Consider the following 27,788-nt stretch of genomic DNA (forward strand, 5'->3'; position numbering starts at 1 on the left):
GGTTTCATAGCCATAAAGGACCCAGACAGGCATGCAGCCATATGCCTTTGCCTATTTGGGCCTGAGAGGGCCCTTAGGGCAAAAGGGCAGATTATGCTGCTGAAAAAATAGGGCTTTATTTAGCTTTCACTGGGGAAATTCCCATGTCATGCCAGCAATTATTAATAAACGTTTAGTGACTGATTTCTGGAGTGATGTGCATATTTTACAGACAAAAGAGTAAAGGAAAGCACTGCTGGTGATTTAAATAGATGGTATGTGCTTCCGAATAAAAATCTTTCAGCAGTAGGGCCAAGACACTGTCCTTTTGAAGGAGTCTTACATAGCTTCTGGGATACGTACTCCAAACTGTCTTAGCTATACCTGACACCAATACATTGTTTTTAATACAGATATAATCGATCCTTCGCCAGTACATTAAGAATGTTTAAAGCATAAAGGGTCCCATATGTGCCCTTCAGTGAAGGCCCCTCACTTTCCTCTTGCAGCTAGAAAGCCACATCTTGTGCGGTAATGTTTGGTCAACTGTGGAACTTGAATATATATGAGTTATTAAATCTTCAACATAATGACATTGGTGTTTTTGCAGTAGCACAATCTTGAGCGAACGAAGACTCGACTATTGAAATTAATGTGTACTTGTTGGATAACTTCTCACTCAAAGAGAATTTGGCCATTGTGAAAGAACCCTAGTAATTTCCAAAATGACCTGGTTGCCAAACCCATCCTTTTAGACACAAATCACACGTTTGAGACAGTCACATACAATTATTTTACATCTCCAGAATGAGAACTGCTATTTGTTTTCCTGCATGGATCTGCTAATGACAAAGGCTTTGAGGAGGATCATATGGATTTCTTCATCTTGCTAGTCGGTCACAGTTGACAGATTCTTCTTTGGGGGGAATTTAACAGATTGGCAGTCTGCCAAGATGATCATACGTGATCCTCAGTTTAAGACTTCCTGATGGTATTAGTCCTTAATAACTCACATTTCCAAATCATTTTGTTCTTACCTTTAGTTTGTTATGCATTGAAATGGTCACTGTGCAAACGGTGCCGGGTAAGATCACGCTCTGCTGCCAGGTCTTATTGACTTAAGAGCTTGTGATGTTTGAAAAGAGCAGTTTAAAAGGAGGACTGGACATATAGTTCAAAGTGATCGCACTCACCTAACTTCTCATATTTCTTCAAAACTTCACAATGCATCGAGAAGATGATATTTCCCCATTAAATGATAGTGCCATCACCCTGTGCTGTATTCAATTACGAAATAGGCGTTGCATACCCAAGCAAGGGTGTTCATGTTGGTAGGGCCATCGATGGCTCGGACTGTGTCCACTATATAATGAATCTGAACTTTTGAGTTGTAATTTTTTCGTAACTGTTAGATCACCCTTCTTGAAAGATGTCATTTAAAATGTATTGCTAAGAAATGCACTGGCAAAATGATAGTAGTTTTGTCCCAGGGGGCAATGCCAACCGATGGCCGGCCCGCAAGCAAGGTGCGGGCCGTTTCGGACCGGTGCCGGGTGGCACCAATGGTGGCACAGCAGTTTTTTAATTTTCACGGGCAGGATGCCTGCGATAGATGATTGGTGGGGATGAGGGGGGGTCACCTGGGCGGTCGTGGGATTAGCCAGGTGAGGATAATGGGAAGTGCATCCCACACAGTTACCTGTTTTTTTCCTCGCCTGGCTGCCCCCGACGACCTCGTTGCAGTGCCCGCGCCCTAGATCTTGCTGCTGCTTTGGGGGAACGGGCAGTGAAGCTGCCTTTTTTTGGTTGGATTCCTCTATAAGCCTACTGGAAAGCAGTACCTATCTGTACCATGAAGTGATCTAGATTTACATGCTCAGTCACTGCTGAAAAGACCTCTCTGGAGGGCTTCGGCGGCGGCGACTGCCAAAAACGAAGAAAACCTTTCACACCCTCATCGTTTTGAGGTGTCACCGGTAGCCGCCATCAGAGACCTTGGCAGAGGCGACTGTTGCAGATACAGAGGTTTCCATTTGGTTACGCCAGTGCACAGATCCTCGGTCATTTTTTCGTGTGGTGTGCAAAGTCAACTTGCCTAGAACCAGCTTAGCAGACAGGCAACAAAAGCGAGTCTTCTGTTTCGCTGGGGCGGCAAGAGGCAAACACAACTTGGGTGATCTACGCCAGTTCATCAAGAAGGTTGCAGGCAAGAGGCTACAGCCGCTTGTAGTCATCATTCATCATATTGTTGCAACGATTGGCAATGTTGAAGGGAGCATATTATTTGAGAATTTTAGTAGGGAAATGTCATGATTGGCTATGAGATTTCCAGGCTTGGGCATTGTGGGATCCCATATCAGGGGATAGTCAGGAGGCCGGAATCGTCTCGATTAATTAAATTAGTCAGGCATCTTAAACAAGAAACAGGTGCTTAACATCATACATCCAAAGACAATTCCTTGTGGTTCCCCCTAGGTGTGTTGTTCTTCACATGGATAAGGTTCATTTGTCAATCCATGGCAACAAATGGTCTGTGAAGAATTTGATGGCATTTTATTTATGGCACAAGAATTTGAGGGGAGACCAGGCCGGTCGAGAATCCTTAATTAGTCGGTCAGGTGCCTCAATGGCTGGATGAAGCAGCTTCTTAGTACTCCACGGTTAAAAATGATCCCACATGGGTGTATCAGGGGGGACACATTGTTCCACCAGGATGAATGAAGTTCATCCCTCAGACAGCAGCCACATTCTTTTGTGGATAATCTTATGGCATTTCTTTATCTCAATTTTGGAAAAGGTGATGGACAGAGTTTCTGAATGATGTAGAATACTCCTACCCAGTCAAGAGATCAGGGCTTGATCCATCACCGTTTTTTAGCTCACTGCACCATCCCAGCTCAGAACCTGGCAACATGCAAATTAGTATGTTCCTGTCCCAGTGCATGATGGAAACAGGGCAAACCAAACTACCAGGCCAAACTGTCTTAGATATCCCTGACACCAATACATTTATTTTAATACAGATACAATCGATCCTTCGCCAATACATTAAGAATGTTTAAAGCATAAAGGGTCCCATATGTACCCTTCAGTGAAGGCCCCTCACTTTCCTCTTGCAGCTAGAAACCCACATCTTGTGCGGTAATGTTTGGTCAATTGTGGAACTTGAATATATATGAGTTATTAAATCTTCAACATAATGACATTGATGTTTTTGCAGTAGCACAATCTTGAGCGAAAGAAGACTCGACTATTGAAATTAATGCGTACTTGTTGGATACCTTCTCACTCAAAGAGAATTTGGCCATTGTGAAAGAACTGCAGTCATTTTCAAAATGACCTGGTTGCCAAACCCATCCTTTTAGACACAATTCACACGTTTGAGACAGTCACATACAATTATTTTACATATCCAGAATGAGAACTGCTATTTGTTTTCCTGCATAGATCTGCTAATGACAAATGCTTTGAGGAGGATCATATGGATTTCTTCATCTTACTATTCGGTCACAGTTGACAGATCCTTCTTTGGGGGGAATTTAACAGATTGGTAGTCAGCCAATATGATCATACGAGATCCTCAGTTTAAGCCTTATTGATGGTATTAGTCCTTAATAACTCACATTTCCAAATCATTTTGCTCTTACCTTTAGTTTGTTATGCATTGCAATGGTCACTGTGCAAACGGTGCCGGGTAAGATCACGCTCTGCTGCCAGATCTTATTGAATTAAGAGCTTGCGATGGTTGAAAAGAGCAGTTTAAAAGGAGGACTGGACATATAGTTCAAAGTGATCGCACTCACCTAACTTCTCATATTTCTTCAAAACTTCACAATGCATCGAGAAGATGATATTTCCCCATTAAATGATAGTGCCATCACCCTGTGCTGTATTGCACTGGCAAAATGATAGTAGTTTTGTCCCAGGGGGCAATGCCAACCGATGGCCGGCCCGCAAGCAAGGTGCGGGCCGTTTCGGACCGGTGCCGGGTGGCACCAATGGTGGCACAGCAGTTTTTTAATTTTCACGGGCAGGATGCCTGCGATAGATGATTGGTGGGGATGAGGGGGGGTCACCTGGGGGGTCGTGGGATTAGCCAGGTGAGGATAATGGGAAGGAGACAAGCTTCCGGGGACCGGTTTCTGGCATTTCAGCCGTCGTCGGCCCGGCTTGCTTGAATCCTGATGGTGCAATGAGCTAGGGACTCACGTCTGACTATACCCTCCCACACTTAGTGTGGATAAAATCAATTTTGGAAAAGGTGAACGCAGAGTTTCTGAATGATGCAGAATACTCCTACCCAGTCAAGAGATCAGGGCTTGATCCATCACCGTTTCTTAGCTTACTGCACCTTCCCAGCTCAGAACCTGGCTACATGCAAATTAGTCTGTTCCTGTCCTAGTGCATGATGGGAACAGGGCAAACCAAACTACTAAGCCAATTCTTATACTGGGAAGGAGACAAGCTTCCGGGGACCGGTTTCTGGCATTTCAGCCGTCGTCGGCCCAGCTTGCTTGAATCCTGATGGTGCAATGAGCTAGGGACTCACGTCTGAGTATACCCTCCCACACTTAGTGTGGATAAAATCAATTTTGGAAAAGGTGATGGACAGAGTTTCTGAATGATGCAGAATACTCCTACCCAATTCTGCATCATTCAGAAACTCTGTCCATCACCACCCCCTTTTCCAAAATCAATTTCTTTATCTCAATACTGATACACCTGTCTTTGGGGGGGTGGGGGAGTCCTTTCCGGTTGGGTAACCAGCCAGGCCCTTGGAAGGGAAGATGTCATATTTGGTCACAAAACAGGTGGACAACCTTGGCATCAGTAATTGAAGTGCAGGCGAATTCTGAATTAGGAAGCCTTTGGCTTAAAACTCACGGTACTCCATTACATGGCCTCCGGAGTATGTCGGGGGGTGGCGTCTGTGCCAGGGGCCCAAGGTATTGCCCTTTTGCCCAGGACCATCCTAATGGGTGCCAGGGGTATCCCTTCTTGGGTTGGCTCTGGCATGGTATGTCGGGGTCCAGTTTTTCATGCTGGCCCATGCTCCCTCTATTTTGAGGGTGCAGGTGAGTTCTCCTTGTGACATGCATTTTGCAAAATGGGGATCACGGTCCCGACTCATTTAGAATAGTCAATGCCATGATGCCTGAGAAGTGGCCAGCCATGCCTCATTTTGAGGATCTGTTGCTAGGAGATGATATGTATTAGTTCCTCTAATCAAAAGATTCTTGATGTGAATATTGTAAATGTCATGTGAAAGTTTGGATATTTGAATAATTCTGTTGATATAAATGTTGTGTTTATGTTGATTGTAATAAATATGGCCTGAGAATAGTATATTCTCTAATGTAGTGATGGTCTCTGCGAGTCTCTGTCTCCCTTAAGGGAATCCCCATTTGGGGGAGGGATGATTTGGGTAAGTCTCTGGCTGGTCCCCACACCTGTGTGTCTTTACCAACCACTCTCCTCCTTTTCCCCACAGAAATGAGAGCACTGGCTGAGCTGATTGGTCCATATGGAATGAAGTTCTTGAGTGAAAATCTCATGTGGCACGTGACTTCGCAGATCACAGAAATAAAGGTATGGACCTGGCCGAAAAGACATGGGATGCCAGATGTGGGCATATATGGGAGAGAAGGGTGATGCTACTCAAATTCTCCATGCAGAAGACTACAGCTGAAGTGCAAGTATGATGGATGTTCAGTGGACTCTTTCTTTTCTGCCACGCTCCAGGAAGAACGTAGTTTCCAAGGAATGTAAATGAAGACAGAGGAGACACCCACACAAAACATTAATAAACAAGACGAGCTAAAGCCTGGCTCTCTTCTGCTCTCCTCTGTGTTACCCTGCTCACCTGTCTCCTCCCCTCCCTTCTCCTATCCTCCCTTCCCTTCCCGTCCTCTCCTCTCCCCTCCGCTCTCCTTTCCTCTTTTGTTTTGGAACAGGTTTGAGGTTCCAGACATTGTTCACCTATCTTACTCCTCCAACCGAATTTTGGCTAAGCAGCAACACCTGACTGAGCCTTAAATAATGAACAATCGACCAAATGGAAGGTCTATCCATAATTTGAGCTGTTTTATTTTAAACATGTACACATTGCTCCACAAATTATTTTAAGGAGAGGAAAGCAAGCCACATTTGCTGACGCATTCACCTCCCCTCTTTTACAGCAGTTTCATGACTTTTGCCCCAGTTCTTCATAGCATGCTTTTTATGTAATCTCTGCTTACTATAATATTTTTGGCTAAAACCATATTGTAGTTTCTAAGTGAGAATCCGCAAGTCCTCACTTATTGTGATTGATTGAGGGTTCCTTTATTGTTATCACACTGTTTTCCCAATCTGTAACGTTGTGGGGACAGCTTAGCAGCATCAAAGGTTAGACTGCAAGAGTTTCTTGAGGGTGGAATATTGGGTACTAAGAAGCTTATTTACAAGCCCCTTGCGCTGCCAGTGCAACCTGCTGTCCCACATTTACAAGGACAAATAAAGCCATCATGTGTGGATTTTCGTGACCTTGTAAATATGGCCCCTTTACATGCAACACTTTGCGTGAAAGGAGCGTTCTATGGGTGTTGCTGTGGATGTTCCCATGCAACACCCATGGCTTCTGCCGCATTTCCAGATTTACGAGAAATTGTAAACCTGGAAATGCATCAGAATGCTACACCTCCCCAGGGGAGGTGTAGGGACGCGCAACAAGGAGAAATGTTTTCATTTCTCCCTGTTTTTTTCCTCTTGCTAGGTGTGCTGCATTCTCCATTTAACGACCTGTAGCTTGTCTTGTTTGCTGCATAAATCTGCTACGGTCCGGAAATACAGGAATTCTAGGGGGCATATTACCAAGCCCCAATTGCCAACACAACATCACTTTTTGTGACTTTGTGGAGGCGATAGGGTCAGCGCCCTTTTACCAAGGCAGAGTTAAACCACATAACGTGGCTAAAAGCCACGTGAAGTGGCTTAACTCTGCCTTGGTAATAGTGCACCTTTCACACTAAAATTAGTTTGAAAGGGGCATGTAGTGGGTGTTGAGGTGGGCGTTCCACCGCAACACCCATTCACTTTGAGGCTGCCAAGAGATGCGATAATAGGTGGCAGCGCCAAACTTAAGCACAGAAAAATCCTGATCTTAAGGTGGAGAAACGAGGAGAATTGCTTTATTTCTCCTTGTTTTTGCTTTTTCCATGTGTGCTGCCTTGTGCAGCACACATGGAAAAAGCAAAATGCCAAGGTTTGTTTATGTACAGGAAGTTGTCCCTTGCTGTACATAAACTAACCTTTCTTTTATGACATTTTGCAAATACATTTGTGCTGCAAGAAGCAGCACACATGTAGGTTACAAAATGGCATTTTGGGTTTGTGGATATACAGGAAGGGACACCTTCCTGTACATAAACAAACCTCCCAGCTCGCAGACACCCTTGCACTCTGGTGCAAGGGTGCATGCGTTGGCGTTAAGTCATGAGACTTAGAGCCATACCTGGGTGAAACGCCAGGCTGCACCATATTCTTGGTAATATGGTGCAGCCTGGCGCTTCCGAAGTGGCAATGAGAGGTGTAAAGCAAAAGGAGGCTAACGCCTCTCACCGCCACTTCCTAGATAATATGCCCCTTTATCCCTTAACGTGGCAGTTGAATCACTGTTGAGTTGCCCTCGGTTCCAGCAGTTCCACCAACATTGTCCCAGCACCTGACTCCTTGGTCGACAGGTTCTTTATTGAGAGCCATTTCAAAAACGTCTTTGCTCAATTATTTGTATTATGCCCATTAAAACCTCGGAATAAGCCTGCTGTGGCATCACAAAGATTCTAAGGACTCCTTTGCCTCATTTTCAAGTACTTGTACCTTAGACACCAGATGTACCAATCAATAAGGCTGTAGAGCTTGAAGCACTATTTGCATTTCCTCCTCTTTCACATGCTCGAGGAATACAACCCATTTGTGGTTATGTGCTGGCATGGAGACACATAACACATTCTAAGGGTGTCATATTCCTTTCAATGCGTGGGAAGATTGCTGTCATTCTAAGAGCAGTTTCTTTATCCTGGATACACTCTGTGCAACATCATGTTGTCATTTGCAGGTCCGCCTGGTTCTTCATCACATTCACCTTTGGAGGTTGTTGCTTTTGGAGCAAAAACTTCATTTTTATCTTTGGGACTCAGTCGCTTAAGCTCATATGGTGCCCTCTTCATTCTGTGGCGATATCAGCAACATCCAGTCGCACTGCTCCACCCCTCGCTCATGTCCACAGTGACCTCTTTCTCTGGTAAGCCTACTCTATTGTCCGTCACGCCAAGGAGGATGTACAAATGGCCTTGTTGGAACAGAAAATACCCACTCTCCTCCGGGGCCACTCCTCTATCTCCATGTGTTGTTACACGGCATAAGTCATGGCTGAAACACCAAAGTGCCAGTTCATTGGGGGACCTTCCAGAACCCCTCCAATCAGAGAACAAACACCAGGTACTGCCATCACTCAGGGCTGCATCAGCATCATCCCTATAGCCTTTGTTGCTGCTGGGGGTAGGGCAAGATGTTTTGTGTCTTAAACCGTCAACATCCGCTCTTGCCACTAGAGAACACTGGGCACCAGGTATACATAAGCCTCCGATGTTAACGGCAGCCTCAACTAGGGAGTAGAGTTGAGGCTACCTCAAAAAGCCACCATCAAGGCAGGCTCCATCCCCTTCCTTCTTTTTAGATTCACATGTATACTGGTCTTCCTGCTCTATATGATTGACTACTCATATTACTGAAGAGAGCACGTTTCAGGATGTTCACTAAGATCCATCTGGAACACCGAAAAGGATCCCCAATAGTGATCAAAACATTATCATTATTATTCTGATATTTGAAATAACTGAGAAGAAAAGGTCTAAATATATGAGTTTTTCTACATTCTACAAAGTGTGGGAGTGGGGAATTAGGCCTCTTGTCTAATGTGCCCACCACCAATATAATACATTTCTTAGTCCCATTGACCTCACCTGTAGGGCTTCTCCTGGCTCCTCAGTCCCTACAGCACTGCACTTTGATTTATTGTTGCATCACTTTCTGGAGCCACAAGCGTCATAGTCTTCTGGATAGTCAGTCTCTCTTTCCTCAATTCCAGAGGCTGACAGACCCAAAGCAGGCTCAAACAGATATTTGGGCTGGTGTTCACTTTCCTCAGTTTGGCCCCTTTTTCCCATGGTTGTCCTGCGTGAATCACAGAGCAGCCTCTCTTCTGGCCCTTTCAGTTCTTTCGGGACCAGCATGATATAGCCTCCTCCCCCGCTGGTCACAGGGGGAGTCTACCCTGGCATAGCCCAGCCCTAAGGACCCTTCCTTCATGCATTTCCAGAGGATGTTAATTCGGCTTCTTCCTTCCACTAAGGCACTGCTAGAAGAAGGCCATTTTGCCCTCTAGGGCCCTCAGAGCAATTGGAGGGGGGCAAGTGCCAATACATGCCCATTCGGCCAAGTCGTTCTTTCAGGCTTCTTTTGTGTGTTTGTGCAACCACACCTGCCTTCACCTGCAGGCTCTCCTTGCAGTGTTGATTAGATGAGGACTGCTTTGATTTGCAGGAAGAGGATGCCACCAATGGCGCTGCCGCCCTCTCTTGCCATCCACCCCTCCAGTTAGGCTGATTTGTGCCCCTGTTTTGACACTAGATGGCCAACCTAAGCTCCAACTGCTATGCTGTGGTCTTCTTCCTTGTTCAGGCCTATCAGGGGGCTCCGATTACATGTCCGTTCAGAGAAAGATATTTCTTTTTCAGTCTAGTCTTCCCTCTGTAATTCTGTCGAGTGTAAAGATCGTTGTTCTATGATATTTTGGGGTGAATGCACAGCTCTCTCAAAGTGCGTCCATCATCTTAGCCTGCAGGCCACAACCCCGCCTGTTTATTTATCTCTTAACTGTTTTTTTTACGGAGTGTTATATAGCGCGAACTTGCGAACTGTTGTTAAATTGATGTGAGTTGACCTTCTCTTTTCGAGTATAGCCTTGAACTGAGAAAAGCTACCAAAAGCATTACCCATGTGGACTTTAAAAAGTAATGGATAACTTTTTAAATGATTTGCCAAGTGCAGAATTAGCAGGCATTTTGCTTTGTTTCTAATTTACCTCCTTCCCATAGCTCCCTTTAACATTAAAGGTATTTGTATCTATTACTTTTCTTTATTGTATATTGTTATCCATTGTTACTTGTCTATGATACTATAGTAAATGAAAATGACATCTAACTGAGGATGGATTCTTATTATTTACAGTAACATCTGTATGTTTCTACATATCGATATATTTACCCTTCTATATGTCCACAGAAACTGGTGATTGAGAACATGGATGTTCTGGTCCAGATCCGATCAAATTTTGACAAACCTGAGCAGATGGCATCTTTGTTTTTGCGATTGACCTGTAAGTAGTAGAGCCTGGTGCAATTGACGTCTTAAAAGTGCTGTGTATTTCATAGTTGTATGTCAAAATGTATTATTGGGCTTAGCAAACATAGGTATGTATATGTGTAAAAAAATTGGCACGGGAATGGAGTATCGTCATGGGCTGGCACTTCAGCTGAGCGCTCAAACTGTTCAAATGTCATCTCCATTTGACATGCCTAGTCTACCTTCCTAATCCTGGGCTAGGTCAAGGACAATGTTCCACTCTCCACTGAGTATAGTTTTAACCCAAATAAAAATAGTAAGAGTATAGATGAATTGAAAAAAAATGGTTCTTCCAGCCTGTTTTGGGACCATAGATAGGGCCTAGGATGGCTGTAATGCCTCAGATATGTAATTTTACAAAAGTTTAACAGCCCTCAGTTATTTCATTAGCTATTTTAATAATTGAAGTTTTTCAATCTTATATAATATTTTTAAATTTTGTGTAATAAATACAAGCATTTATTAAAATTACAATATATGTAATTGAAAAGTATCTTAATTGTAATTTAAATGTTTAACAACTATTGTAATGGGGTGTATAAGCAGCTGATACTTTTAGTAATAAATATTAAATCATATAATATTTTTTGATATTTTTAACATTTATCTTTAATAAAATAAAGCTATTAGTAAATCAGATTACCGCAGACATACATATCTTCCAAATGTTTGTTGAACTGGACTTAGAATAGTAACTATGTCTCCTCCCTCTCACCTTCTAATATATGCACTTTACCCAATGTTTGCAACACTACAGTTATGAAGGTAACTTTGACAACTCCATCCAAATGCACTTTCTCAAGCATTAGCATAGGCAATATGACCAACTGAAATATATAGTTATTTCCCACAGTTTATTGGACTGAAGTTAGAAGAGTAAATCTGACAGGGACCCGTCTCAGCACCTGCTTTTTTGAACTGCCGATGCTGAGCACAGACGGGACCCGGCTAACTTAAATCCCTGATCCTAGAGCACAAAACTTTAAACAAATGTCATAAACTTCCTTTGTGTCTCTTGTTTTATCTTATTGTGGGCAAGTACCAGTGAGAGTGCGAAAGGGTGTGTCCTGTTACCAAGATCCCCGAGAGGGTCAAGAGTGTTATGTTCTTTGGTGCCAATTCATTTGTTTCTCTGGAAAGGTTAGGCGGCTAAGTGAAGCACTATAGCTAGTCGGACTCAGGCTTGTGGATACTGAAGTTGTATGGTGGGTTATTCCCTACATGCCAATGTTTAATGGTCCCAAGCATAGTTTTGTTACTGAGCAGAATCCCTGCAACATGGCGCTGCCGGTGTTTTGCTCAGGTACTTACTTGCAGGAACCCTTAGTAGTGTTTGTGTTTGTCCACAATACCTTCACACCTTTTACAGGAGACGCCCGTGGTATTAGGAATTTATACTCCACAGTTTTTAGGGAACACCTAGTTCAGTTGGTTTTTCAAGCTTGAATGTAAAAAAGTTGAGAACCTTGTTGTGAATAAATGATGTCCTGTTCCAAGGTAGATTAGATAAGTAGGTTTATTAGATAAGATGTTATGAAGAGCCTCACCAGGAGCAGCCTTCCTGCTACTCAACCCATCCTCCAGCTGACTCTCTCACTTTGTCATCATGGAGATTTGCAAGTGGCCGAAAATGACTTCTTAAAGAGGCTTCTTTGCCTCCCAACTTCGGCTTCAAATGAGTTGGTTCACCAAGAGGTCGGGTTGGAGTATTTGACTGATTTAACAGGATTGAGACCTCTAATGGCCTGGAGATCTATCTGGGCAGTGGATGAAACAGGCTTCACCAGGAGAATAATTAATGATTGCCTCCGCCTGGACAAATTCAGTCAGATCCCATGGCTTAAATATGTCTTGACTTCATAGAGAGACGTGTTTGATCTGGACGTTTTTGTGGATCCAGCAAGCGTCAATAATATCCCTAAACAGGAGCTCAAACATGTCTATCTGGGGGCCAAAGCAAAATTGCGTAGTGAAGCCAGCCGCCAGTTTACAACACATCTATTTTACCATTCAAATAACTTGGCAGGCTATGGCTTTTAGTACTTAAAAGTGGTCACCAAGCAATCTCACCAGTATGTCCTTACAAGATTGAGATTAAGCATTGTTCATAACCTGGTGGCTTTCCCCCTGATGAAAAAGCATACGTCACTTCCCTGTCCATGCGACGGAACTTCCAAACAGAGCACTGTGCACTTTTTGCTTATCTGCCCCCTGTACTTGTATCTCCGTATAGCGTACCTTAAACCCCTTTTTAAGAAATATTCTGTGTCTACTGTTAAAACTGCTATGATGTTTTTATTTGCACTTGATGTACCGGATGTCTGTTTTTTTACTGCGACTTTTATTCTGAAATCCGTGTCCGCCAGGAAAAGTATGGAATTTACAACCTAACTGTGAATGTACCCCTTACTGTAAATCTAGATGCTATACCGATCGTTATTCCTCCCCTTGTTGTGATCGCACTGAATCCCCCATATTTTAAATGTTTTTAACAATTTTTTTAGCGGATATGTATATAATTTTCTGTGTGCTTTTATGATTGTTTTTTGAATGATCGAATAAAGCTTTTGAACTGAACTGACTCTCTCACTCACCAACATTCCACAGCCACCTCACACACCAACATTTCACCACCACAGTGATACTGACTGAGCAGCAGGTATAACAAACCTGTTTGTGCTAGGCTTAGAATCATTTATGAATTAATTATGGTGCAACATGTTGCTATTTCAGCCAAGTGCCGACCGTCAGTCTATGCGCATCTGAGACAAGGAGCCTCTGCTGCAAGAGCTCCAGTAACTTCTGTAGTTGAAGCGAACGCAGTGATTCACTTTGAATTGAAGCCTTTTATTCATGGATCACATTTCTAGCTGTGGATGCTAACACTAATACTTTTCATACATACACTATCCCACCAGCAACTGCTGCATATAGACCATATGCATTTGCAGAAATTCCTCTTACTGTCTGGGAGCACCAGATTTGATTTAATGGTGCCCTTCCCATGTTTCAGTCTCAGTAATGAGAGGGCTACTTGGCTGGAATTAGCAGGATATACTCAATACTCAGATTTACCCAATTTGAATCTCTTGCAAACCCAGGGTTTATACAATGTTCTTTTTGTCTTATACAGATGTCTTACAAAATTCATTTTGCATACACCATTAGCTGGTCCAGCTAGACTTGTTCTGCAAGTGCAAGCCCAGTTGCCTGCAGCGCCTGTATTAAGTCCTGTAATTGTTCATTCAATTATGGGTAAACGTCCCACTAATCATGAAGAAATACCATTTTAGATAGCCCAAAACATCTATCAACTTGAAGCTGTGTTTCCCCTTACGGGACTACAAGAAACGCACAGAATTTTAACTATGTGTTTACCCATTGGGCTGGAGGACGTTCTACTGAACTTCCTCAAACAAATACAGAATGAGCGTGCAGCAGGTCCAGCCCTCGATTTCGGGCTGAAACTCATGGGTAATTTTCCTGTTGTCTCTGAAATGATTCCTTCTAATGTTAAAGGTGAAGCAATGTCTTTGGCTATACGCCAGAGACTTGCCACAGTGGCTGAGGCCGACTGCAAATGTGAGTTGCCTGTCATTATTCCTAATGTATATATGTCTTTAGGATGCAATAGTTTGGGAACCAGAACTTCAGTACCACCACTTGCCAAGTCAAGCACTGACAAGAATGCAAGACCAGCCTGCGAGTTTGCTAAAAAAAACATTGGATAAAGGTAAACAACAACAGAAAGGTAAACAGTGCTGCGGTTCTCCACCCCCGGAGTCCTTTGAAAGACAATACAATTTTCGTGATCGTACTAAGATCAGGACTCAAGACAGGTATCAGGTTCCTGATACACATTCTCCACATTTCTTTCAGTACTTGTCTGACCAGCAGTATGACAGAGGAGGGCAATCTGACCACACACAAGAAGTGTATGTGAAACCACAAAGAGAGATACAACACCAGTCACGGCTGGCATGACTCGCTGGTGGGGGGGGGGGACATGCGGGGAGGGGGGGTCACATGGGGCATTTAATTTAATAATAATGAAAACAAAATGTACCAAACCGCTGGCTAGGTTCTGTGTCGTCTTTGCTTCTGCTCCTGCACTCCTGCCTCAAGCAGAAACATGAAGCAGGCATCCAGGCTCCCACCCCTAAGCCAATCACAACACTGCAAACAGCATTGTGATTGGTCAGGACGCCACCCAGCCAGGTGCTAATGGACCGGCCATGTTCTCCATGTCGGCTGCGTTGCAGGCTGCATGGAGAAGGGCAGAGTGCGCATGACTGGTTTGGTCGGCCCCAGACATGCGCACTCAGGAGTGAGCAGGAACACCACTCCTCCCCTGCCCAGCCCTGCTTGTGGAGCGGCGTCATGCAAACCAAACCCTTCTGCTTTCTGGCAGTGTGAGAAGCAGAAACATAAAATGGTAGCTATTACCATTTTATGTTTCTGCTTCTCACACTGTGAGAAAGCAGGGAGACGATGCTCCTCCACCCTAGTGAAGGAGCCACCACTGCACAACTGTCATCTGACATGAAGATAAAGAAGTAGGACAGACCTCCTCCATATTGAGCCCCTTTTCAGGACAGGAGTGTTGCAGCCTTAACTGCTAAATATGGCACAGACTGTGATGTCCCTCCTCCTGAACATGAGTTGAGCGGTGACTCTCCTCGAGAGCGCTGCTGAAGTCACCATAGTATGCCACACTCTCCACCAGTTTCTGGTAGCGAAAGCTACAGAGACATTTATTACGATTGAGACCATGGACACACGCGGAGCCCCTACAGATAGACCATGGGCCTTATTACAGGTACAACAATCCTAAGGACCATTGTACTCATGGTAGTGGTCCGGCCACCGCAACACTGCAGGACCGCCCGCAGTATTCTGAATGTGGTGATCGGACTGCCCCGCAAGACTGCTGCCTCCCCCGCAACTGGCCTGAATATTCTGGTGATGCCGCGCCGGCACCGCTGAGCATATTATGAGTTGCATTATCATCTCCCTTTTCATAACAGTGAGCCCGCTAAGAAAAGGGTGGCTGAGATGCAACTAAAGGGGCCTTCCAGATCTGGGCCTAGGGGTGCAAGCGGGGGGTGCACATGTTTTACCCCCCTGTAATTGCATTCCCATTCCTGCAAGTGTTGCAAACATGCCACACTGTGCAGGAATGTGCTGCAGGCATTGTCACTGTGGCAGGATGAACACCATGAAACCTCCGCAGCACCGCCTGTAGGGGTGAGCGCAAAATCCGTTCCGCTAGCGGATTTTGCAAATTTTCGGTAAATTCACGATCCGCGAACTCCCGCGAATTCGCCAATCCGCGAGCGGCGGATTCCGGGGGCAAAAGTTGAAGCCTGGCTGGCCTGTTGTAACTATTTTACGATGGCGCCGGCACGCTGCCAGCGCCATCCTAAAATAGTTACTAAGTTAGCTTCAACAGGAAGCTCTAATAGATAAAATAAAGCAGGTGCTCGCACCTGCTTTATTTTATCTATTAGAGCTTCCTGTTGAAGCTAATTTAGAAACTATTTTAGAATGGCGCTGGCAGCTTGCCGGCACCATCGTAAAATATTTACAACATGCTCTTCCTGTGACTTCAGTGACTCATTCATCAGCCCAAAAACAATCGTGAGCGTCGTCGAGGCAGGTGTGCCTTCTTCCCAAATCTACCTTCGAAAATCAGCTGTGATAGAGGCCTTTGCATCCTTGACTTTCACGAGCGCAATCATCTTGCGGTTCCTGTGGCCAGGAGCTGAAGGGACCCCTGCACCCCTCGGGGTGCCTGACTTTGGGCTTGGAAGCCCCCCCACACACTCGCAGTATGCACCGTCTTCCCGCCATTGACCCACTATGATGGACAGCTCACCCAAGGGAACCCTGCGCCCCTTGGGGCGATTGCATAGTAACACACACATGGCCGCTGAAAATAGTTGAAGCTCAAATGAAGTGACTCATTCATCAGCCCAAAAACAATCATGAGCGTCATCGAGGCAGGTGTGCCTTCTTCCCAAATCTACCTTCGAAAATCAGCTGTGATAGAGGCCTTTGCATCCTTGACTTTCACGAGCGCAATCCTCGTGCTGTTCCTGTGGCCAGGAGCTGAAGGGACCCCTGCACCCCTCGGGGCGCCTGACTTTGGGCTTGGAAGCCCCCCCCCCCACACACTCGCAGTGTGCACCGGTTTCCCGCCATTGACCCACTATGATAGACAGATCACCCAAGGGAACCCTGCGCCCCTCGGGGCGATTGCATAGTAACACACACATGGCCGCTGAAACTAGTTGAAGCTCAAATGAAGTGACTCATTCATCAGCCCAAAAACAATCGTGAGCGTCGTCGAGGCAGGTGTGCCTTCTTCCCAAATCTACCTTCGAAAATCAGCTGTGATAGAGGCCTTTGCATCCTTGACTTTCACGAGCGCAATCCTCGTGCTGTTCCTGTGGCCAGGAGCTGAAGGGACCCCTGCACCCCTCGGGCGCCTGACTTTGGGCTTGGGAGCCCCCCCCCACACACTCGCAGTGTGCACCGTCTTTCCGCCATTGACCCACTATGATGGACAGCTCACCCAAGGGAACCCTGCGCCCCTCGGGGCGATTGCATAGTAACACACACATGGTCGCTGAAACTAGTTGAAGCTCAAATGCAGTGACTCATTCAGCAGGGCAAATCCGCGGATCCGCAAATCCACAAATCCGCCGATTTTGCGGATCTACGATCCGCAAATCCGCAAAATCCGCGGATCGTGGATCCGCAAAATCCGCCCATGACTAACCGCCTGCCATGGATTACACTCGTAATTCAGCAGGTGGGCGCGCTATGAGCTTGGTGGTCCTCCTCTCAGTGCAGCGGTGGTGGGATGACAGGAGTACCATAAAACTTGTAATAAGACCCTATATAGTTTAGATATTCAAATTAAAGGTGACGTTAAATACACCATTAATGCTATATTCTGGGATAAATTAACTTCGTCTTATGATATTCTACTGGTGGCGGTGTATTGGCCCCCACCATTTGTGCTTGCATCCCTTCAAGTTGAGGTTGTAATTCTACCTTCTTTTTCATACTTTGTCCCTCACGAGGTCAAACAAGCTTATGCATCTTGATTGGCCCTTGCTTTGGCCCCTGCACGATCATAATCATACTGGTTAGGATAAGGATTCCCCTCATAATTTCATTCTTCTACAGTCCATACCACGAGTACAATAACAATATCCTATTAAACTGGGTGTTAAAGCACCCGTTAAAGAAACTATTTCCCAAATGGAGTACCAAGGAATAATTGAACCCTGTATCTCACAATTGAATAATCCTCTTTTTCCTGTTCTGAACCCTGATAATTCCTATCGCATTGTCTCACACTATAGACATTTGAACAGTCATACATGCACATTTGCAGTGAAAAATACAACCAGTATGGCACTCATTATTAATGTAGTCCGTAAAAAATACAAAGACACTTTGGACATTTCCAGTGCTTTTATGAGTCACAATTTGGCTCCTGAGAGCTAAGACTGGTCCACCTTTAGCACAATAGGTTTTCAAATGTTCTATGCACAACATCTCATGGGCTATAAGAACAGCTCAGGAGTTTTTGCAGAACAGATTGTGTTAGTTCTTCATGAGATTGACCCTGAAGCTCTGTTGTGTGTAGATGACATCTACCTCATGGACAACAAACAAAACCCTCACTTGGCCAGAATACATTGCATAATATTGAGATTTGCTGAACTTAGTTACAAGTTCAACTTAAAAAATCGAACATAGCATTTCTGAGTGTCATTTTTTGGGGGTGTGAATCTACAATGAGGGAAAGAGTCTTGCTCCTCATTTTCTGGAGAAATGTGCACATTTGCCGCCTTAAAATACACTTAAAAAATGGCAGCCTCTGCTGCGATTTTCGAATTTTGTAGGACATGCATACCTGAATATGCAAAACGCATTAAACCTCTTTATGTTTTAAGACGCCCTGATTTTTCCACTTCGTGCTTGACATCAGAACTCATAGATACACTCCGATCCTTATGTTGTAATGTATAATAGTGGTCAAGAAGTAGTTTCATGTAGAGGTTTATTTGTCAAGTTCCAAGATGGTAGTTACAGGTTCATGGCTAATTCAAGTCCAATTCAGAGCTGGTTCAGAGCCCCACCAGGAGCTGCATCTTCGCTGCTCAGCCCACTCTCACCAACTGTCATTCTTCCAATCAACCAGGCATACCAACATTCCACACAGTCATCAAGCATTCCAAGGTTCCATGCATACACACATACACACTGGCTGAGGAGCATAAATGTAAGTACTACATATACTCTCCTTATGGAAATAATCAACAAAGATTAGTTATAACTCTATAAGAGAGCAACATATGTCTGTAAACGAAATGATACAACATTGCAATACACACTGGCTGAACAGCATAAATGTAAGTACTACACTTTACAATCTAACTTGCTTGAAACAACGTCACTTGCACACATGTGTCAATACCACAAACCTGGTCATTTAAATGTTATTAGACACAATTAGATTTACATATATCACCTTTAACGAAGGTGCAACAGTGCCTATAGGATATACATTGCATTTATATTACAGACTGAAAATGCAGTTTGCATCCAGTGAAAAAATACATATTAATGGGCAGATGGCCACAATTAGAGAACTGCCACTTGTTCAAGGAAACTGCATTATTGTAGTTATTCCAGTACCAGCCTTGTAGCCTGTCACAAAAGCCAGCACACCTAACGCTAAGGCCATCCATCCTAGATGGATACAATGAGCTACATCCTAAACAGCTGTAGATGTAGACTAACTCTTCGACATTTCTTTACAAACAAAAGAATATCTGCAATATTAGCATGTATTGCCATTATCTTATACAATTTTGACTCTTGATCAGTATAAATGTATGATTTACACTGATGGTTCAGCTCAACATGCCATAGGGTCTAAGCAGTAATATTCCATTGCATATGTCATCATTATTGGTATTGTGTTGGATGGCGTTTTTCACCCTCAAACACATTGCGGGCTGCCTTTACGAAACTACACTGCACAGTTAGCTGACCCGAAGGCTTTGTTTCTTGTACTTGAAAATACGGACCCCGAATTTCCCACATTTATTGTGTGTGATTCGTATTAATGTTTACAATTCTTTCATGATAATTCACATTTTTGGTGACAAAATTAATTCAAGGGTAGCACAATCAAGCACAAACTCCTTTGGGTTAAAGTGGCAGATCTTAAGGATAGGTTGCCACAAACTCATGTCATACATACATTCAGTCATCAATGTGTAGGAACGCAGGCTGTATGGAATTCTCTAGCGGATGTAGCAGCTAAATCTGCAGTAGCCACAGCAAATATAGCATCAGTCACATGCACTAAAACACATATCAAGTCAATTTAGCTTTATTCGAGATGCACTCATAAAAGCATAGAAATTCCATAGATTTCAAAGATAATTGATCAATAACATTTGAAAATTTAAAAGTCACATACAAATAGTTAAAAGCACAATCCTTAAACAATGATTTAATAAAGTTCATCTCGATTGCTGTGTACAAAATGACTAATAGTTCTAATTTAAAATAAAAAGTTTTTACAGAATCAAACTAGATAAATGTTCCTTACCAGCAGACACACAATCAGCGGTCAAAAGCCTAAAATTTCTGCCTTAGCACCCATGCCCATCCTAAGTATTTAGCAGTTGCTTTTGAGATGAACAATGAAGTGCTAGTGCGTATGAGTCTTAGTGCTTCAGCACTGATGTTCGTACCCAAAGACTTGCACAGTGGGATTAACCAGACTCGTCTTGGAATTACATAGGCGGGACAAACAAATAAAAAGTGAGCAATGGATTCCTTATGATACCCACATGCAGGGCAGATGCTGGTACTTGCACTAGCCCACCTGCCGGTCAAAGACTTGAGGGGTAGGGATCCTGCTCTAAACTGGAAATAGAGCTTCCTGTCCCAAGGTTTGGTGATGGCATCCCAATAAGGCTCTAACCTGGGGAGAAGCTTTGCCTCTAAAAAACCCCCAGCCCTGGTCGAAGAACCAGTGCCACTCCAGATTCGGTATGCAATCTTTTCCCAATAAATCTCCTTTAGAACATTTTTTGATGGAAAAGAAGCTGTCGCTGGATTTTCCCACAGCATTTGCATACCCAGGCCTACTAAGGTATTTCTGAACTCCTTTAACCAGCTAATTTTATGGAAGACATTGGATTTAATAATATCCATGAATGCTTCCGCATAATGCAGGAGCTCCAGTGTAGTCCAAAGCCTACGCCAATATAAGATTGGGCGGATCCTTGCTAAATCCGAAATATCTTTCCTACCAAGATCATACCTAAGTGGCAGCAAAGGGGCACTCGGGGGAAGTCCAGTAATGTTACGGAGGAACTTGTTTTCAGAAATTATTAAGGGCCCCAATTTCTCAAACCCCCATAGCTCTGTGCCTTAGAGCGCAGAGCTAAGAGCCTTGGCTTCATAAGCTTGGAGTAGAGACTTTATCGGCTTTGTTAAAGATTTTTTATGTCCATGTTTAAGGCCCCTGCATGTTGTCTATGCCTGAGTGCCGCTATATCTATATGTTGGGCCTATTTGTTATCTTTCGCCACATGAATCCCTAAATACGTAAAGGCCTTGACCACCTCCAACGATTGGCCATTCATAAAAAGTTTACCTTTAAAACTATGGTGCGGATTAAAAACCATGAGCTTGGTTTTAGCTACGTTGACTTCCAAACCATGGTCCAGACAAAACTCCTCAAAAATTAATAGGGCCCGCTGCAGGCCACTCGGGGTCTTTGATAAAATCAGCGTATCATCCGCAAACATTAAAATCGGTGTCTTAACGCCAGCTAGAGTGGGAGCATCTGTATTTACCATTGAGCAACCTTGACGGACACCACGCTCCACCGGGAAGTCCGAGGTAACCCTTCCCTGTCCTCCCCACTGTATGTTGGCGTAGTTGGCCTCATGCAACCTCATCAGTAATGTTAAAATTTCTTCAGATAGACCCAATTTTTTTAAGACTGCCCATAGCTGGGACCTGGGGACTAAATCAAAAGCAGCTCGCAAGTCGACTAAGGCAGCATAGAGACTGCCTTTGCCTAGTACCACAGTCTTCCATTGTAATAGAGTAAAACGAAAGACCTGAACTACCGGGCGTGCTAGCTCACGAAACCCCGCTTGAAAGGAGGACAGTACACTATTCTCCTCGACCCAATCAAGTATCCTATTCAGAATCATCCTCCCGATCACCTTTTGGATAGTATCTATGAGGTTGATGGGCCTATAATTTCCTGGCTGCGTTTTTTCACCTTTCTTGAATACGGGAATTATCACCGCTCCCTGCCATGATACCGGGACCGGTGCTCCCTGGGCCACAGCATTAGCCAGAAGCATGATGTACTTACCCCAGCGTTCTTTATCGTAGAGAAGAACATCTGCTGGGACCACATCTTGCCCCGGCACTCTACCGCTGGCCACTGTGCTAAGAGCCATCAAGACTTCGTTAACATTAAAAGTTCATGCTTATAAAAAACAGGCCTACAATCATCAATCATATTATCCAGATGATTACGTGCATATTGTGGTCTGAAGTAATTTACCCATTCCTCCTGCGAAACATTATTTTCAAGGAGGGTCGGACTGCCCCCCTTCCCCCCCCCCCCACTTGACGATGTTCCAGAATTGCCTAAAATCCTTACTATCACTTGCCTCCATTAAATACTGCCAGTGGAGTTCATCCCACAGCTTCTTGGCATTGTATATGCACCTCTTATACTCTTATCTGGCTATACCAACAGCATCCAGATCCCTCCCCTTAATAGCAGTGCCTAGTGCAATTCTAGCACTCCTACAATCTGTATTATGCCACGTGAGCGGCTTAGGGGTTGCTTCCTTGTTTTTCTTAACTGGTTTGAGGAAGTGGTCCCTGATGCCCACAAAAAGGCTATCATGTAGTTTAGTTATGTCATCCAGACCTTCAACAGGTTTATTTATTTGCTTGAGGACCAATATGGCTTTGTCTACCTCCTCACTAATATTGTCCATGACCTTTTGATTGGTCATGACGTGCGTCCATTTAGGCCTTCGCAGATCATTAGTGAGGATGCTTTCAGGAGTGCAATACGCGGCCATATCCAGCTCTGATTTTTCTGGCTTCCACCATTGATGCATTACACACAATGGGTTATGGTCACTTTATATTCGAGGCTTAACCTCCATATCCCCTACCAAATTCCACAGATTCATACTACAGAGGGCATAATCAATCCTACTACTGTAGCGCCCATTGTCAAATGTATCCTGCCATGTCACTCACAGTTCTCCGATTTGATGCTCTTAATCCCTTCTCACAACAAATCGCATTAATACAAATGACATCCTCAGACCACCTACTTAAGGGTTTCAGATCCAGTTTTGGCACCCCCCCATTGCCTATCTTCCTCTTCCCCAGGATACAGGTCATAAGCAACCAGGGGCTCAAAGGTTAGGTTTAGATCTCCTGCTACAACTACATTATTCTTCACCGAATTAGATTCCAAAAGGGAATCCAAGGTCGCTATAATTTAGGACCCCCTCCCCTATTTCCACTGACATAGACATTATAAATATCTAACCAGCCCAAGGGACCCAAATGTACTCTAATAAGCTGGATGTCATTACTTCTAGTCGATAACTCTTTAATAGAAAATCATAAACTCTGCCGAACCCAAATAACTAAACCACCCATCGGGCGCCCTTTTGGCCCCTTGATTGCCGGGACGAAATAATTGAAATAACCCTGGGCAAAATGCGGCTCACATGACCAAGTCTCCTGGAAGACGCACACATCAAAATCATTGATGAATGCGAACCATTCCGGAGACTGTAGTCTGCAACCTAGACCTGCTATATTCCACAAAATTAACTAACCACCCCCGGGTCTACTGTTGCTGACCGTACAAAAAAGTGCATCAATTGTAGAAATTATGCAAGGTTCCCTCTTTTGCCCTGATTTAGATCCTACATTTGGAAGGGTGGTGGGGTAAACCTCACTTTCCCTACTCATAGGCAAACTCATAATGTCAAGGTGATCCGCGCCACTATGGGTACTTCTAACCATCACATAAACCCCAGTCACTACCTCGTTTGGGCTACCCCCTGTGGTAGCGAGTGATCTTATAATCGGATCCCATGAAAGTCAATCGTTGTTATCTGATCTAGAACCATCCAGTCCACCCCGTGTGTGGACAGGACGGGCCTGGAGTGAAGGGCAAAACTTCCTTAACTGGATACGTGAGTACGCTGACGGACTGGTTCTAAATTGTAGGGCAAACACATTTTCAGCCAGAAGCTCTGAACGTAGGGTTAGTTCAATAGAGTCGTATTCTTCAAGAGGGAAACTTAACCTTCTTGCCTTTGAGATGTCCTCCCTAATCACCGAGCGACATCCTCTAACGTGTCGCAACCAGTGGATTGCCTTATTAGTTAGGGAATCAACATTCTCTCTATTACCGTTGTTCCCCATACCTAATTTGGGGACATTAGTCATGTATATTTTGTTTGGGCAATGAACTTAATTCGAATACATGTTCCCCCTCCTAGTGTGTGCATTATTTTCTGTTACTACCATTCTAGCTGGCACCCTATTTATATTATTACTTCCTCTTGCGTCGATGGCCCTGGATACCTGATCTTGCTTTGAATTAGAGCCCTTCGGCCTGTTGATGGCGGTTGTTAATTTATCTTTAATTTCATTGGGAACCAAGTATCTACTTGCCCTAACTGCTTCAGCAAGTAAGGAAATTATTTCACTTCCCCTGACCCCTGCTTGACCTGGGTGCGTCTTCTTTTCTACGCGCGGTCTCAAGACGAAGGAAATACCATTAGTTGTAGTATTATCAGGTAGAATACGTGGCCCCCCCCTCGAGTACACATCCAACCATAGTAGTTAGATTTGTAATCAGCGTTTTCATGGACTCAATTTCATCTCTCAAGAGGGTGACTAAATTTGTTAGGGTGCTGATTTCTTGTGAGCCAATTTTGCCCCTAGCAGTGTCATGGTCAATGGCCTGACTAGATGAAGGATTAGGCACGGGGGCAGGATTTAGCCCAGTAATTTGTGACACTTGCAAGACAGAGAGCTCTTCATGTACATTAGCCAAAACTGAAAATCTATTAGAGCAGGGTATTGGTGACTCAGAGACAGATAAATTACTGTCAATTATAGTGGTGGGCTTGTCAGTTGCCTTGAAATCAAAGGTCTCACTCATTAGTGACACTGGACCTCTACCATCCATTTTAATACCCTCTGCCTCCCTTAGTTTTACCCAAAACATGGCAGGGAGAGCAGGTGATTGGTTGGCCTCAATTTCAGCCCCTGACACTCCTTTGCTCTGCTGCCTAGAGCCCACACCCTTGCTAGGATTTTGACTACCAATAAAAATCTCCTCACACTCACCAACAAGAGAATCAATTCGATCCAGAATTCAGTTAGAAGCAGAATGGCTGGGCGTTTTTTTAGCTTTCCTCCCCTTCCGATGTTTGGATGGGTTAACAGACTCCAACCCTCCCCCTTCCATCGACTTTTGCTTGCCCATGCCCCTAATACGTCTCACTTGCTAGTGGTTCAAAGTGTCACAAAATAACAATTGTCTCAGTTAGTCTCCGAATAGAAAGATAGTCAGTATTCAGGACCCGGTGTGTACCAAAGGAATCCTCAGCAGACAAACTCTACCTTTCTCAAGTAGACAATTACCCGGGACAGTTCGATCTTCCGACGGTGTAAATATGGAAATTTTCGGGGGTTGGCCCGGCCCGGCCGCCTCCGGCCCAGGACGGCCACAGACGGCCCGCCCTTTGCCCGGGCTAAACCTGGCGCGACCCCCACGCGATCCCGCGATGCAGGGTGCAGCTGTGATTTATGCGCCTCCGGGCACGGTGAGGGCGTAGGCGGCTTCCGCTGCTAGGAATCCTGGGGCTTGTGGTCTCCCTGCTCCTCGCTCACCACGCTGCGGTGTTGTGGGCTGAGGCGGCGGGAGGGGACCAACACAAGCAGCGGCAGGGCAAGGAAAAGCAGCAACTCCAAGGTGAGTGCCCCCATGCTGAAGAAGTATCTGGGCCCCCGCTCCACCGAGGTGCAGCTGTGATTTTATGCACCTCTGGGCGCGGTGAGAGCGTAGGCGGCTTCCGCCGCTAGGAATCCTGGGGCTTGTGGTCTCCCTGCTCCTCGCTCGCCACGCTGTGGTGTTGTTGGCTGAGCCGGCGGGAGGGTACCAACACAGGCGGCAGCAGGGCAAGGAAAAGCAGCAACTCCAAGGTGAGTGCCCCCACGCTGAAGAAGTATCTGGGCCCCCGCTCCACCGTGGTGCAGCTGTGATTTATGCGCCTCCGGGTGCGTTGAGGGCATAGGCGGCTTCCACCGCTAGGAATCCTGGGGCTTGTAGTCTCCCTGCTTCTCGCTTGCCACTCTGCGGTGTTGTGGGCTGCGGTGGTGGGAGGGGACCAACACAAGCGGCAGCAGGGCAAGGAAAAACAGCAACTCCAAGGTGAGTGCCCCCACTCTGAAGAAGTAGCTGGGCCGCCGCTCCACTGGGGTGCAGCTGTGATTTATGCGCCTCCGGGCGCGGTGAGGGCGTAGGCGTCTTCCACCGCAAGGAATCCTGGGGATTGTGGTCTCCCTGCTACTCGCTCGCCACACTGCGGTGTTGTGGGCTGAGGCGGCGGGAGGGGACCAACACAAGAGGCAGCAGGGCAAGGAAAAGCAGCAACTCCAAGGTGAGTGCCCCACACGCTGAAGAAGTATCTGGGCCCCCACATATCAATAATGACATTTTGGCTGCATTTAATGCAATTAAGAAAGACACCCGTTTCCGAAAGGGCTTTCCTTCTAAATACTCATCATTTAAATTACAAGAATGTTTCTTTAGTCGCTATTCCTGGGGTTGGCAATCAAGGGATTCCCAACGAAGACAAGCTTTAATTGTTGCTGCACATGAAAGTGTAGCTTCCGTCTCAGCGGGAGTGGCAGCCACTGTCTCCCTCTGACAGCAACTTTATTGATGGCAAGGCTTTTACCAACAGACCAAGAAATATGTCCTGAATTGTGACATTTGTCAGCAAATTTAAAGCTTCACTGTGTCTCTCCACCGCAGACATATCTCTTGATTTGCAACAAGCGTTTGGCTGTATTTATCTCGATCCTTGTGGCTTTTTGATCTCGGATACTGCATTTAAGTTTCTCTTAGTTGCAGTTGATTCTTGCTTTAGATTTCACTGGGTTTGGCCACAGCACTCAGCTGATGCTCGAACTTCTATTAAAGACTTGTAAGTCTTTATTGGGACTTATGTCTGCTGTACATTCCACTTGGATCAGGGTCCGGCTTTTGCATCTGAAGAATGCCGCAATTCAATGACATCCATGGGTATACAGGTACATTATTCTTCTCCATATAAACCAGAGGGCAATTCTACTGTGGAAAGAATGAACCGTGACTTACAGCAGTCCTTAACGGCTAGGGTATTAGGTACAGAGCGGGATTGGTTGAACCGTCTTTTTGGGTTGAATGAGCACTAAATAACCTCCCAAAAAGATCTCTACGTGGGCAGACCCAGTACAAAGGGCTTTTTGGCATCAACATGTATGTTACAGACCTTGACAGTCTTGACATTGTGGCAGCTCCAGCAACCTTTGTCGTGGATCACAGTTGTGCTATTTTACAGGACCTACAGACGTTCTCTGATGCTCAATTAAACACATACTTGTCTGCGTCTTCCTCTTTGAGTGCAGAAGTACAAACTCCAGTTTCTGGATGGTTTCCTAAAGTTGGAGATCTGGTTTGAGAAAAGATGGCGAATAAAAAGGAATTCCGCCCATCCCGCCCTGCTCCTGTTCCAGATCTTGGCACATAAGGGACTCTAACTGTGATTTGCCACTGCTTTCGGGTTCTAAAGACAAACGCTTTATCTCCATTGAACATGTCAAACTACACCATGTGTCCAATTCTTCATAGTATGCCATGAAATATTCAGACACTTACGCAAGACTTTCTATTGCCACACGTGAGCACCACCAATGCTGATCATCCCTGGGGGGGGGGGTAGGGGAGGGTGAGTCCTCCGTCGACAGTCAGACAGAAATGATACCTGTTTCTACTATTGTGTCTTTTATAATGGATGTCATTTATACGGATCCACCGTTGGTGAATCCTTCGAAATTGGATTTTTTTAGTCCTACTGCTGAGACACAGCCCCTAGTTATCCCGTTGAGCACCTCTGGGTACTATATGGATCAAGATTAATTTTCTTCAGACAGTTATTCTGTTTTGGTACCACTTCCAGAACACATTTGTGTTTTTATTT

At 44.9% G+C, this 27,788-nt stretch overlaps 1 protein-coding gene across 1 annotated transcript in view; it reads left to right on the forward strand.

Moving 5' to 3' along the window:
• NCKAP1L (NCK associated protein 1 like) overlaps positions 1–27,788 on the forward strand; it is a 1,717,783-nt gene that overhangs the window by 988,631 nt on the left and 701,364 nt on the right. Inside the window, exons 23-24 of the mRNA XM_086964598.1 lie at positions 5,471–5,568; positions 10,303–10,396. Coding sequence (XP_086820724.1) covers positions 5,471–5,568; positions 10,303–10,396 — 192 coding nt within the window. The remainder of the gene's footprint in view (positions 1–5,470; positions 5,569–10,302; positions 10,397–27,788) is intronic.

This window comes from Lissotriton vulgaris, chromosome 1_1 (assembly GCF_964263255.1).
Source record: "Lissotriton vulgaris chromosome 1_1, aLisVul1.2, whole genome shotgun sequence".
Classification (NCBI taxonomy): Eukaryota; Metazoa; Chordata; class Amphibia; order Caudata; family Salamandridae; genus Lissotriton; species Lissotriton vulgaris.